The sequence below is a fragment of the Neofelis nebulosa genome, chromosome 14 (assembly GCF_028018385.1).
Source record: "Neofelis nebulosa isolate mNeoNeb1 chromosome 14, mNeoNeb1.pri, whole genome shotgun sequence".
NCBI classification, from domain to species: domain Eukaryota; kingdom Metazoa; phylum Chordata; class Mammalia; order Carnivora; family Felidae; genus Neofelis; species Neofelis nebulosa.
Window position 1 is genome coordinate 5,305,261 of NC_080795.1, and position 15,054 is coordinate 5,320,314.

General features: G+C 41.5%; 1 protein-coding gene across 2 annotated transcripts in view; it reads right to left on the bottom strand.

The window, feature by feature from the left end:
* Positions 1 to 12,475: 12,475 nt before the first annotated feature.
* Positions 12,476 to 15,054, bottom strand: part of RB1CC1 (RB1 inducible coiled-coil 1) — a 92,849-nt gene continuing 90,270 nt past the window's right edge. For both annotated transcript variants that reach the window (XM_058699554.1, XM_058699553.1), the window contains exons 23-24: positions 14,668 to 14,738; positions 12,476 to 13,869 (exon numbers count right to left, since the gene is read on the bottom strand). In XM_058699554.1, coding sequence (XP_058555537.1) covers positions 13,792 to 13,869; positions 14,668 to 14,738 — 149 coding nt within the window. In that variant the 3' untranslated portion in view covers positions 12,476 to 13,791. The remainder of the gene's footprint in view (positions 13,870 to 14,667; positions 14,739 to 15,054) is intronic.

Sequence of the window (15,054 nt, forward strand, 5' to 3'; positions counted from 1 at the left end):
TCCCTGTGGGTTAGGACAGGAAGTTTTGATTAAGTGTATTAGGGGTAGACCCTTTGACTGGACCCCTTGACTTCGGTAACACTTGTATGTAAAAACGGAGAGATTTAGTTCCAGGTGGAAAAAGATGGTGAAACTCGCTCTCTTGACTCAACTCAATCTTCTTGAAGTTCTAGGAAAGAAATAGGTTGTCAAATAGTTTGGAAGTAAATCTGAACAATACAAACATGGGTCGTGTCAAGAGAAACCAAAGGACTTAGGAGTTTGCTAAGAGTTTATTCAGGGAAAAGGTTTTATTTATGGAAAAGATGGGTAGAAGTAAATATAAATAAAGCTATCAATACATGGGAAAATGAAGCATATATGTGATAAATTGGAGATCATCACCCAGAAAGATTTTTTCTTAGATGTATAAATTTAATGCAAGTGGCAATAAAAAGGAAGCAAAGCAGGTGGGGGTGCCTGGGTGGCTCAGTCGGTTGAGCATCTAGCTCTCGATTTTGGCTCAGGTCATGATCCCAGTGTCATGAGACCAGGCTCTGCATCAGGCTTAGAGCCTGCTTAAGATTCTCTCTCCCTCCTCTGCTCCTGTCCCCCATGTGTACGTGTGTTCTCTCCCTAAAATAAAGTTAAAAAAATAAAAAGGAAGCAAGGTAAAACACCGCTGACATCAAAAAAGAGACTTTAAGTCCTAAACTAAACATTTTGTAAAGTAAATGTTTTTAAATAAATCCATCAATATATTTTTTACAAGAGACTCCTAAAACAAAATACAAGGGTAAAACTGAAGAGATGGAAAAATGATACGTGACACAAATGTGGATTGAAAGGATGCCAGGGTAGCAAAGTCAACATAAGACAAAATGTATTTTTAAAGCTTAAAGCATCATACTGTTAAAAATAAATTGTAAAGAGGCCCCAAATGGAGTCACCTGCCCCCAGGACAGCAAACGGAGACTTAGCTACTTGCATGTGAGCTTTAACAAGTCAATATGAGATTTGCTGATCAGCACTAGTGAGGTAGCCTGCATGGGACTCCCACTCTTCCCCCAAAGGGAGGTGACCTTGCCCGAAACAATCTTTTCTTTTCTTTTGCTAATAATTTTCTTCACTCTGCTCTGTTTCTGCCAATAAAAGCCTTCCATGTGCACAGATCCTTGGAGCTCCTTTCTACTCACTAGATGGGATGTTGCCCAATTCATGAATCACTGAATAAAGCCAATTAGATCTTTGAATTTACTCCATTAACAATACAAAATAAAGAGGAATGTTGTAGGGATGCTAAAAGGAAAATACGTTAAGATGTCACAGTTATGAACATAGATCCACTTAACCATATAGTCTAAAAAATACGTGCAGCAACGTATGACGAAATAGTGAGAAGAAATACACAAATCAACCATTGTAGTTATTTAAAAACTTAATGAGATAAAACAAATACGTAGTAAAATCCATAGATACAACCACTTAACCCCACGCTGACGAAAATATTGACTATTTCTAGCACCCAGTGCTCCCTTCTACAAAATTAGCTTCTACCGTCACGATTCATTTATCTGTTCTTGAACTACACATAAATGGAATCATTTAGCGCTTTATTAATAGCTTATTGGCCATTTAGTTTTCCTCTTTAATAAAGAATCCATTCAAGTATTTTTTTTTCCTTGTCTTTTCCTTATAGATTTGTAGCTCTTTATATATTCTAGGTACTAGTCCTTTTGTACCTGAACCAACATGGGTTCGCTCTCACTCCTTGGTGAGTCACAGATACACCAGGTGGAGTTGTTGCACAAAATAGACTTCATTTGCAGCAAATGAGGAGTCATGGGGCAATAACTTCCAAAGCCATGACTCTGAGAGAGGGTGAACGGGTACCTTTTTTTTTAGGGTTCGGCTGAATATTTAGACAGGGAAGCTTTGTCATCATAATTAGAGGCGGGTAGAAATTTGACTTACATCTTAAGGAAACAGGCCTAATACTTAACATTGTATGTGAATGAGGCTGAGGTCCCACTGGGGCAGGATTTTAGTATTATAATGAGATCAAGGGAATTGTCCCCTTTAGCTCATGGTCATTCCAAGGGTCACTCCAGGGTCCATCTGTGCAGGCCTAGGTAGGGGTTTAGCTCAACTGGTCTGGGTGGTCTGGGCCGGCTGGAGGCCCTATCAGGGCAGTTGCTATCACCTGAAGGGTGGTTTTGGCTTTCCTATGCCTGGGTTAAGAGGTAAACCCTAAAGAGATTAAGGAAAAATGTAAGACAAAGGTTGTGAGTACAAGCAGTAAAGCGAGTACAGGCAGTAAAAGTCAGGTCTCGGGGTCTGGCCGGTGACACTTTGTTAGCTGTATGCATTGAAAATATCTTCTCTTGGTCTGTGACTTGCCTTTTTACTCTATCAGTAGAGTCTTTTGATGAACAATAGTTGTTAGTTTCAGTGAAATGCAATGTTTCAATCTTTCAATGGGCTATTTTGGGGTCCTGTTTAAGAATTTTTTTGTCTTAGGGATAAAAAAAAAGGCGGCATTTTTCTGTTGTCTTTGAAAAGTTTTATTATACCTTCCCATGTAATTTCATGCTCCATTTCAAATATGCTTTCTGTGTTTCAAATACGTTTTGTGCCTAGTATGCAGGGAAGGTCAAGGTTCATTTTATTTTCCGTACGGTACCTTTTTTTTTTTTTTTTAATTTTTTTTTTTTCAACGTTTTTAATTTATTTTTGAGACAGAGAGAGACAGAGCATGAACGGGGGAGCGTCAGAGAGAGGGAGACACAGAATCTGAAACAGGCTCCAGGTTCCGAGCCGTCAGCACAGAGCCCGACGCGGGGCTCGAACTCACGGACCGCGAGATCGTGACCTGGCTGAAGTCGGCCGCTTAACCGACTGCGCCACCCAGGCGCCCCTCCATCTGGTACCTTTTATTAAGAAGACCATCCTTTCCCTACCGAGCTGCAGTGGTACCCTTGCGGTAAATCAGGTGACTGTACATATGTGCGTGTATTTCTGGACTGTTTTCTTTTCCATGTTATGCTGTGAGCAGAAACCGGGACTGGATTTGTGAGGCTATAGATAGTAATTTCCCAGCGCGCTATTTTTAGGTTGAGACATGAATGCTTTTGCCTTGATATGGTTCTTTTGATTCTTTTCCCTGACGTGCTTTCCAACCCTTTCGAAGGACAAAGATGGCAAGATGCTCAGAGACGCGCGCTGGTAATGGTGACCCCGGACAGTTTTTACTACACATTTTACTATGCTTACTTTTTCTAATAGAAAAAAATTACTACAAAAATTAGCATGTTCCTTAACCCAATATTCAGGAAAAAAGTAAAATTACAGGAATGCCTCAGGAGCCTTTATTTTGCATTATTCAGAGCTCATTTTCTAGATTCCCGATTATATATGAACGCCTACTGAAAATATTCTACAAATGTTTTGAGATCTCGGAGAATAACAGTGCTATAATCTGAGACTTTAACGTCTCTTATTTTTTGGGTGTTAAGAGAATGTTACATCGGTTTATCTTTAATCTTGGCATTTAACACAGTAATTCGTGTAGCTATTCATGCAATCTTCATATTTGCAATGTAGATTTTAAATGACCTTTTAATTAGGTAAATTTTTAGCTCTTGTTTGTGAATGCAAACATTAAGTACAAGAAGAAATATTTTTATATACTTTGGCTGTCCTATTTTTTGTGCAATGAAATTCCATATATTCTTTATAAACTGACAGCTGAAAACAAAAATCTCCTGATGCAAGTGTTGGTCCCAGTTTCTCCGATGCATCCTGTGGAATTAGCATACCAGATTCAATTCTTTGCAACCACTTGGTCACTGAACACTTAATGTGAAAATCTCTTAAGTTCATCTCTCAAAGCACCAGGCTCCCAGAAAAATAGTTTGGGCAATATGTGAAAGCTTTAATTATGAAGTTATAGAATTCCTCTTTTCTCCTCCCTCTAGATTCACCCGTGCTTCCTGAAAATGTTAGGGGAGCTTTCTGGAGTCCCATCTAACAGCAAAGCTTGTTGATAAATGACCGCTACCTGAATCGTTCAGGCAAGGATGTTTCTGCCAAGTGAATAAAGTTAGAATGAGTCGTCATTGTCCCACAGAATCCAACTCTGGCTCATTTGCACCATGAAAACTGTGTAGTGTGTTTGCATTCACAATATACACAAAGTAAGGACCACAAAGGGAGCACGTTGTTACCTGAGATCTTCTATGATGACCTTAGTGTGTGAAGAGAAGTCAAAGAGACCTAGCGGATCCATGTGTGAAAGAAGTGATATAGCTGATCACTTTACCAGTTCAGTTACTTTTGAAGTGTGTAAACTGATGTAAGAAACATTTAAAAAGGCATTTTTCTACCAGCCGCAAGAGGGCTCATTTAAATTTCAAGATGGTGAATGAACTTCTCTTGTTTGGAAATGAAAAAAAATAAATATCAGGGCACCTGGGTGGCTCAGTCGATCGGTCAAATGTAGGACTCTGGATTCCGGCTCAGGTCGTGATCTCATGGTTTGTGGGTTCGAGTCTCGTGTCAGGCTCCATACTGACAGCACACAGCCTGCTCGGAATTCTCTCTCTGCTCTTTCTGCCCCTCCCCCTGCTTACGGGCTCTCTCTCAAAATAAGTAAACATGAAAAAAAAATGTCTAGATCTGTACTTTCATCCGTTTACTGCATAATATGATTAGTTCTCTAACATCTTTAATTCCCTGTCAAAAACAAGTTTCCATATGTCATGGTTTCCATGAAAATTATACTTCACTTAGAGAAAAACAGAATTGTCAAAATAAAAATGGCTGTATCTAATGATTCTTTTTTTAAGTGCATTTATTTATTTTGAGAGAGAGAGCACAAGTTGGGGAGGAACAGAGAGAGAGGGAGAGAGAATCCCAAGCAGGCTCCACACTGTCCGCATAGAGCCTGACTCAGGGCTTGAACTCATGAACTGTGAGATCATGACCTGGGCTGAAGTTGTCAGAGGCTTTACAAACTGAGTCACCCAGGGGTCCCTCTAATGAATGATTCAAACTAAAATAGGGATCAAAATGTTTAATGTTTTCAAAAATACCCTAAAATGTGTATTCTAAAATTATTTTATTATGTTTTAACGTTCGACAGAGTGCGCATGCCTGAGCGGGGGAGGGGCAGAGAAAGAGACAGAGAATCTGAAGCAGCCCCCACCCCTGCCCCCCGCACTGTCAGCCCAGAGCCCCATGTGGGGCTCGATTTCGCAAACCCTGAGATCATGACCTGAGCTGAAATCAGGAGTCTGAGGCTTAACCAACTGAGCCACCTGGGTGCCCCTAAAATTATGTTACGATACAAAATATGGATGTTAAGTTATCTTTCAGTGCTGCTATACCTTTTTTTAAAAAAAGATTTTAAGTAGTCTCTACACCCAGCATGGGGCTCAAACTCACAACCCTGAGATCAAGAGTCGTATGCTCTTCCAACGGAGCCAGGCAGGGACCCCAAGTACGGCTACACCTTAACTTTGGAATGGGAATCACAATTTTTTTTTGTAAGGTCTTGTGTTGAAATCTTTACCCCAGGGAAAAAAAGAGAGGGAAAGCACAGAGTTTTGGGTTCCTCTTTGTATCCCTAAATATATCATGGCTGTCGTCTGCTCTCTGAGGTGCCGTGGTTTAACTTTTGTGTGGTGTTGGTGGTGGGCGGGGGTTAGGATGGGCTTATATGTCCCTTGTTTGTACAGTGAATAACAATAGCATTGACGTAGAAGCCTAGGAAGACCACTCTGCCACTTCTAATTAGTGTTTAAAAAGTACACAGACGGGACGCCTGGGGGCTCAGTCGGTTAAGCATCCGACTTTGGCTCAGGTCATGATCTCACAGTTTGTGGGTTCAAGCCCTACGCCAGGCTCTGTGCTGACAGATCGGAGCCCGGAGCCTGCTTCGGATTCTGTGTCTCCCTCTCTCTCTGCCCCTTCCCTGCTCATGCTCTCTCTCTGTCTCTCAAAAATAAATAAGAAGTGTTAAAAAAAAAAAAAAAAAGCAACTAAAAGTATATGGAATCTTTGGAAAGTCTTTCTAGGCATGTATAAATATTTGTTCATCACTCTTCAATAAGCGGAATACTTTTGCTCACTTTCTCCCATTGTGACGATCACAACACACTGTAAGGTTTATTTCTTAGATAAAAGAAATTCCTACAGGACATCTGAGGCTAAAAAAAGAAGTTACATAGGTTAGCCAGCAATTTACTTCGGAGGTCGTATTTGAACCCAGTTTTAAACACTAGAAGCCTTCTGCCCCTTGTCAGAATATCACATGGTGTCCTTAGACCTACCAGTCTAAGTAAGCAGCAGGATCTGCATAAAACACTGGAATTTTCCAGAGGAAACAAGCTCTCTAGATGTTTACATTGAAAAGACTTACCCCATGAATAAGGAGGGCTATGTTCAAGTCATGCATTTTTGAGGCTCAGCTGTGGATATTGATGATGTGGGACTAAAGATAAACTTGGGCAAAGTGCAGTCCTGAAATTCCACCACGAACAGAAGGTACTAGACCACAGGCACTGCAGACAGCTTCTGTTGCCCTCTGCGTGCGTCACTGGTATGTTATCTGATTCGGCCTCGCATCCTTGTGGCCTATGGGTTAAGTGTGACTGGTTGACCCGATTGGATAAAGTTCAGGATTTTTCCTTAGAGCAAAGGCGAAGTTGTTTCAAGGACAAAGGCTAAATTCAGATGGAGTGACAAAAGTCAACCCTGCAGACTCTTGGTTTCTTAAGCGTGGTCTTTGAAAACGTGGACTACTTCGTGTAGACCAGTAGCTCATACTAATATAAGAGGCTTATTGCACAACGGTCAACACGCTTCTTGTCGCTAACGAACTGTATCCTTTTAAGCTACCCTTGTGCTCTTACAGTAATTTCTAGAACTTCCGCCAGGAAAGGGCCACAGTGACCACTCACCACTTTCAGCCAACATCCAATTTTGTTATTATAGTAACCTCGAGTAGATGGGCTCCCCAAGAACTTTGCAAAGAACTTGTGAGCGAATGCTGTGCAAAGTGACTTTACTAAACTCACTGATATTAGCCATCCCCCAATTCACAATTGCAGCCCTTTAAAGAATGCCACAAGTGCATTAGGAGGCATTTTGCTTTGGTCCTTCTAACCAAAATAAAACTTCTGGAGTTTACTGTTACATGAATACACAGAATCATCTTGATGTCAACTTTAATGGAGACTTTCTGAACGTCATTCTAATCATAACCTTTTAATGACAAGCTGTGTAATTAAAACAATTGGAAATAATAGGGTAGTGAGCACGGGGGAGATATTTTAGTATGCCTAAATTGTTGGGATGTTCAAGATTTGTATAAAATTCTGGGTATTTCCATCCAGGTTAGCTTATTCTAATAAACACTACAAAGAACATATATGGGGAGGAAATCTAGACGCACAGAGGGATAAAGAGAATCCCAAGCAGACTCCACACTCAGCACAGAGCCCCATGACCGTGAGATCATGACCTGAGCCAACATCCAGAGTTGGAGGCTCAACCGACTGAGCCTCCCCTGCGCCCCTGGGATTTTAAAACATTAAGTCCCGTCAAGGCAACATGGATTTGGTGGTAGTCTCACAGAAACGTGACCGCAACGTGGTTACACTTTTTAAAAAGCTAACACCTGAACAACTGAAAAAGGCAGCACGACTACTGCGGGGGGATGGAAAGAGGAAGCTGGGAAACGCAGCTGGGGACGACTGCGCGAGGGGTGGGGAGCATCGAGAACGTTACACGCCGACAGCTGAACCGCCATGGCTACCCGACGGTCAAAACGTGCTCCAATTTCTGGCTCGCCGGGCTCCATTTTGGTAATTCTGCGTCCCACGAGACAAGGAATTCGTGTGAGTGCACTCTGTTCCCTTGGCAACTAACTATATCACTACCACAAAGGCCAATGGGTTTGGTGTAAACCGGAACCGCACCTCCACGACCATGGCCTGCCTTCATACAAAGACGTGGAAAAGCTAGTGCTATCGATGCGCTCATTTATTTATTGGGAAACAGTTTGGGGAAAAATATTTACAAGAGGGAGCCACATAGGCCTGCCTGTGAGGCAATGAGTAATTTAAGGAGTAAGAGGACAACTTTGATGTGCTGTGAAAGCGGAGAGATTTCTTCTTGACACTCTAGTTACACAACCCGTACCCGTCTCATGCTGTTGTGACTAGTAATTATCAGTTCGTGGTGTGAGATTTCAACTATCTTAACCGGAAATACTCTATAGATAATAGTAAATAGCCAGTCATTCAATAAATTGGAACTTGTTTGAAAAGCCTCTCTCTCTGATGTTTTAAGGAGTACACAATTGTTCACAGTCCTCACCAACGTGAAGGTGCCTTGGGAAACAGCAGGTACCAAAGTTGGACCGTGACTTGTCTGACACTCCCGATCCCCACGCGTGTCAGGACGAGCGACGACAAAATTCTCGCAGAATTTTTGAAAGCTATTATACAACGATGATGTCATTTGTCAAGCAATTAAAAAGACTTTAAATTATGCACAATTGCTTGTAGTGCTGTTAAAAGTCCTCTGGGAAATGGGGCACCTGGGTGGCTCAGTCGGTTGAGCGTCTGACTTCCACTCAGGTCATGATCTCGCAGTTCGTGGGTTCGAGCCCCGCATTGGGCTCTGTGCTGACAGCTCGGAGCCTGGAGCCTGCTTCGGGTTCTGTGTCTCCTTCTCTGTTCCTCTCCTGCTCACGTGCTGTCTCTCTCTCTCTCTCTCTCTCAAAAAATAAAGATTAAAAAAAAAAAAAAAAAAGAGTCCTCTGGGGGTGCCTGGGTAGCTCAGTGCCTGAGCTGACTCTTGATCTCAGCTCAGGTCTTGACCTCAGGGTTGTGAGTTCAAGCCCTGCACTGGCCTCCACCCTGTGCATGGAGCCTACTTAAAAAAAAAAAAAGTCTTCTGGCAAGATTTCCAGAGTACAAAATGGCCACAGTTGAAAAAGTTGCTCACTCATGGTTTCAGTGCCTCAGGCTAAACTTGAGGAATATTCATGAAAATGTGCTATTTGCAAGGATTTAGATATGTCTATGGTGGCATGAAACGGAGGGCCAAAGCATACATTTCTACTAGACCATGTCTAACCTGTTTTCAAAGTTGATACCTACATGTATGGGACACCTCTTAAAAAATGTTTGAGAGAGACAAAAGAGAGAGAGAATGTGCGGGAGAGGGACAGAGAGAGAATCCCAAGCAGGCCCCACGCTGTCAGCCCAGAGCCTGATGTGGGGCTCAATCTCAACAACTGTGAGATCACAACCTGAGTCAACATTAAGAGTTGGCTGCTTAACCGACTGAGCCCCCCGGGGGGCCCCCAGAATTCATAATTCTAAACAGGTTGGATAAAGAGGTAAACTTGTAGTATCTGATTATAACTGGAATTGCTGAGAACTCAGGCATCTTACACGCTCGTGAGATTCGGCTTGACACTCGTGGGAGTTAAGAACTCTTCAAGACACTGAGCAGTTCGCCTTAGAGGCTTGGACTGGTTAGGCAGACAGTCACCGGTACAGCAGAATTCCAAAGACGTTACAAGTGACACCTGCATTAGCTATTCACTGACGGGTGGAGGGCTTCGCGGGTGGCATTTCCAAATCAGTCCGAGAGAGTAGTATTACACCACCAATTGGGAATTAGACCGGCAGACGCATCTTTGCTATGAGCGTCCACAAAGTTGGAGACCTTTCGGAAGCCACCCGTGAAAGTGGTAAAGATTTTTCTCACCCTGCGAGTGTCGGAAACTCCCGAATTGCCCAGATTATAGTGATAGTGAGCACGGAGGGATTCTTCCGTCTTGCAGGCCTAGCACCTGCTCTGAGGCAGAAGGAAAGGGGGACATCTATGAAAATGGTTTAGGAGCACAGCGTTTTCACGGGGGGTACGGACACCGAATGGAGAGGCATCGCCGGGTATCTTCGCGTGGGGCAGTTACTGCTTTGATGAGAGCACACAGGGAACCGATCTTGCATTTTGTCACATTGATGCTGGCCACTTGTTTCCACTAACACGAGGACTGGTGCTGCCAGTAAGACTTATTTAAGGCAGGAACGGAACAGGTGGCGCTCAGTCTAATGGCATCCAAGTGTGAGACACCTAAGAAGTATGTAAACCAAATAGCTTTCAGCTGACTGCAGAGTCTCATTACCACTATGTTAAGAATTGTTTGAAAGAATTTCCACCTTACAAAGATGATAAATCATCTAAAAGTATGTTCAAAAATTGGCCAAAGACGGCTTGTTTATATTCTGAGAGTATGACTAATAATAAAAGCTATCGATTGGTGGACAGTAAGTTTTAACTGCTTCCAGGTTTCGCTAGTAAGTAAAAGACATATTTATGGAAATTATTTTAAAGTATTACCTAAAGTTTTGTGGCTTTAGACATCACTAAATCACATTCTAAAAAAAAAAAAAAAAAAAAAAAATCCAAGGCAATCCATAACTCTTTCTAAATATTAAAGGAAAACGGCTGCTTTGCACCCAACTTCAGAAAGAACTGTGGTGGTTTAAAAAAGACAATTTCCCCCCCCCACCACTCCTACACTTGCAATCTGAGTGGGTTCTGTTAGTTTGACCAAAAGACAAGTGGCCTAATTGGACTCCAAGCGTCTGACTTTTGGTGCCTCTTTTAGGAATGCTGTTGCCACAGCTTAGAACCCCAGGGCATTACGACAGGCCACAAGGGGAGCCGAAGCATCCCCGAGGACAGCCCTAACTACCCTCCACTCTCGTGAAGGTGTCACGTTGCGTCCGGCCTGAGTGGAGTCAACAGATGCCCGCAGCCATGTGAGCGGGTACCGGGTCTAGAATGAACAGTGACGCAACAATGGGCACTTGACCCAGAGATCGGGACCAAGAGCGCGGTGCTGCCACAACAAAAGCCTAACGGTTGGCGCGGCCTGACCACCAAGGCTGGGAAGGTAGGGAAACTGCTCCTGGGCTGGAAAGATGACCAGTTTTGCGGCGGCAAAACAAATGTGTGCCTCTGGCTGAAAGTTTGGAAGAAACACTCCAAGTGAGAATTAGTTCATTCTGGCTGTGTGTAACGAGGCGTGGGGAGAAATGGTTCCAGAACGCACGTCTCTGGGAAACGTGACTTGATGAAATAAAATACGAAGAAGCACTTGAAAACATCAGTTGTGGCAATCACACCACAATAGCACAAGAAGAGAAAAAACAACAACAACAACAACAACAACAACAACAACAAAAAACCCAGTAGAAAAGCTCTTAGTAAAGGCTGTGGGCTGTACATGAAAGGAAACGTAATCGTAGTTCACGACTTTGCTCAGCAAACAGTAGAGAGTCATGATAACGTAAATGCTAGTGAACCAGCTGGAAAGTAACATAGTAAATTACTGGAAAAACAGCAGAGAACGTTCTTACGAAATAGCTAAAATGTCATATAAGAAAGTAAATCGATAGATGATTTAGCAAGATAATTGCAGTATAGTTGTATTATTTGGCACTTATAAGCTAAAAAGTATACCTCTAGGTGACACAACTGGGAAACAGAACAAGGGCTTGGGAGAGGGTTCACTGTTTTGAAAGCATAGACATGTTTTACACCATGATAATTTAAAAAATAAAAATGAAAGTTTACATAATTTTTGCTCCTTCTGTTCTTAGCATATGCAGAGGTATCTTTGCGAAAATCAGTAAAATTATCCACATAATCCATGTGTGCTTTTTACTTGCAATAAAATGATTTAAGCATGATTCTTGTAATAAAGCAAGCTACGTTTCTATGAGAGATTGGGTAATGAATGTAACAAGCTTTGATTATGCAAAAAATCTTTATAATACCTAACGTTTACTGAATACTTAATGTTTTTAAAATTGTTTATAGCACTTTATAGGTTTATTAACTTCATCACTTAACCTTCAAAATAACCTTATGAGGTAGGTCCTACCATACCATCTAGGGACAAAACTGAGGTTCAAAGTTAATGCACGTCGCCCAAAGTGAAGGTTAGATCTAGATGGAACTCAGGGGTTCTGATGCCCAAACGCTCAGTACACTGACCGTAACCATACAAAGGGAAGAACTCCAAGAGTTTTGCCAGGTTCCATTTCTCTTTTTAACAAAGAAAACTGCATTTTCTCTCCATGTGCTTTATAAAGGGATATGTGAACACCGATGGGATGGCTATAAAACAGGATGTAAGAAAAACGATAAGCGACAAAATCCAACATGAAAGAGCAGCGTCAATGAGAAGACAGCTTCCACGTCGTGTCGGGCCACGGCGGTTCCACAGCACAACGACCACATGTTTCTATGTGTGAAAGGCACCCAGTCAGTCAAAATGGTCCACCTGGCAGATTCATTCAGACCCAACCAAATCTGCTTAACAAAACCGCTCTGGAGATACGGCAGTTTATCGCTTTGGTATTCTTTGCACTGAGAGGTCATGGAAGGACTGAATAGAAACATGTGAAATCATTTGTTCATTTATTCATTAATATGTTGTCAAATTCAGTTTTCTATACACTATGGTGTTTATTCCATTTTCTGTACTATTAGATATACATATTTAAAAAAATATTTAACTTATTTTTAAGAAGAAATTAAATATTTTCTGAAAAAGAATCGTTTTATTATCGTTCTCTAGCAACAAACCTGAAAACAAGCCTCCTCCAACTCAACTAACTCATTTAAATACCTTCGCTCCGTAGCAATTTGTCTAAATATCGAGTTTACACAATTCTATTCTACAGAACACTGTTTTACCCTGTTACACAGTATATAGTTAAAGAACATTTTTGTAATAAACAAGTTTCTCTTTCGATATGATACAGAACAAGTTTTTCACACTTCCCAGCAATCACTCGAATATATTAAAAATGCATCCTTCTTTAAAAGGCACACACATTTACAGGTTCAAATCTTTATTGTTTTAAAATTCTACATGTCTTTTACAATACAATATTTTGTTATTTAAATGACCTCTAAATGGTTAATGTACAATGAATATGCTTTTTCTGAACTCAAACCATGGATTACGATTTCATCAACAGGATTATTTCCAACCCAAATCAAAAGAGGTTGGGAAGGTTTTGAGTGCCGCGTTTGAAACGGTCAAGAGCACACACGCTTCCCCGTAGAACCCAGGTGGCCGCTGTTCAAAGTGCTTTTGAAGACTGCTGATTATGGCTGGCCTTAACATCAGTCGATCAAATGACAAGTTTTTATTTTGAAACGTCAAAGGGCATTTAAAAAAATAAATGAAACAATTTGCTTTAGTAATCTACAGACGCAAACTCAAAGTTATGATTATCTGCATGCAGTAACACTCCCCTTTAAATAGTTCTGAAGAATTTATACATTTTATAAAGAATGTGTTTCAGAGTGCAAGTTTTCTGATATTGATTTCACAAAAGGACAAATGCTGGTAATAAGAGCTAACATTTACTATCTAAGTCCAAGCTAATGTATATGTAACAGGCAATTAATATGGCTCACCGTAAGCCACAATGCAGGGTATGCCCTTTGAGAAAATGAACTACTTTGGTCCGCATTTCTAGTTATCTGGGTAAAAAAACCAAAAACAAAACCATTTTAAGTCGGCCAAGGCTTTTGATGAATTTATTGTTCCTAAAACGTAGCCAGTTAAAAAGGAAGTGATATACACCAATGAAGTGTATTGTCACGGCGACCTCCGTATAAAAAGACGGCCTGCTGTTTTTGGAGTGAGGAGTAAGCACTGTAGGACAGATCAGGCAGCTGTCACAGAACGTTTGATTTCTTAAGTTATACTTTCTTATTCCATGACACAGCTTTCACTCTGTAAAACTTTGTCCCCAGAGGAACCTTGAATCGGTTTTGTGCCTAAGAAGAAAAGAAGAGGAATGACTTCAATGGTTAAAACCAAACTACACAGTACTGTCCGATCGTACTACTCAGTGCGAGAGTACTGGGGGCTGGGGAGCACGGGCGAGCAGAAGTCTTTACCAAAGCGCCCAAGACCCGCCCCTCCCCAGGCTGAGAGTACACGGAACCACTAACATTGATGGAAGAAAGAGCTGGTAATCGTTGCCCAACAATACGGTACAAACGGAGCCACAGGTCACGATTTCGTACCGAAGAACCGTCAGTACACAGTTTAAGTTCCATCAGTGCTTTGGAGCAGAGAGGCCCCAAACCGTTCGGTAGATTCCACCGACTCTACGGTGTCGACACTGCTGACACTACAGTCAGGGACGTGTTCAGCCATCAGACAGTTCACGTTATCTTCCTTCCCGGGGGATAGCATATGAAAATAAGAAAACAACAACTCTGCCTACAAACGGATGCGCTCAGTCATCAGTTATGCTACGTGTTCTTCTTCGCACACGAAAACACTAATAACTGGATGGTCACAGAAGAGCGTAGTAGTTTTCATGTACAGGCTGAGGAGTTGTTGGTAATCACCTATCCATGTCTACTCTCTAAAGAGAAATAACAAATCCTTATAAAACTCCTGGTTCGTACTCACACTCCTTGAACTCAAGGCCTAACTGGGCCTAACTCGATCGAGTGAGCTAAAACGCCAACCGCTGCCCTATGAACAATTTCTGTGTAAAGGAGTATGTGAATCTGAATCTTCCTTATGGTTCCTAGGTTTATATTATCTGATGTAGTTTTTACCTTTTTGGCTTGACAGTATTCCTTTTCCATTACTTTTCCAAGTACCCAGGGTCTTCGAGATGCACCTGAAGCTAGTGAACGAAAGTGTGAGTTTCTTTTTAAAAGTAGTTATAATTACTCATGAAAACATTAACTGCCAGAATCAAAACAGACGAATAAAGTTGTCAGAAGTGAAAAAAGGTGTAAGACTCTTAAAACTGAAATCCCTAAAGAACGAAATGTTTTCTGAGACAGAAATGGAATCATTTTACTTTTCGGCCATTGGTTTTAACTTTCTGCACTAAAAATATAGATGGTAAAGCAAATCACAGAACTAACAGAAGTTCAAGAACTACAAATAATCTAAGTACAAATCATGAACAAATAAATCTAGGGATTCTAAGTTAG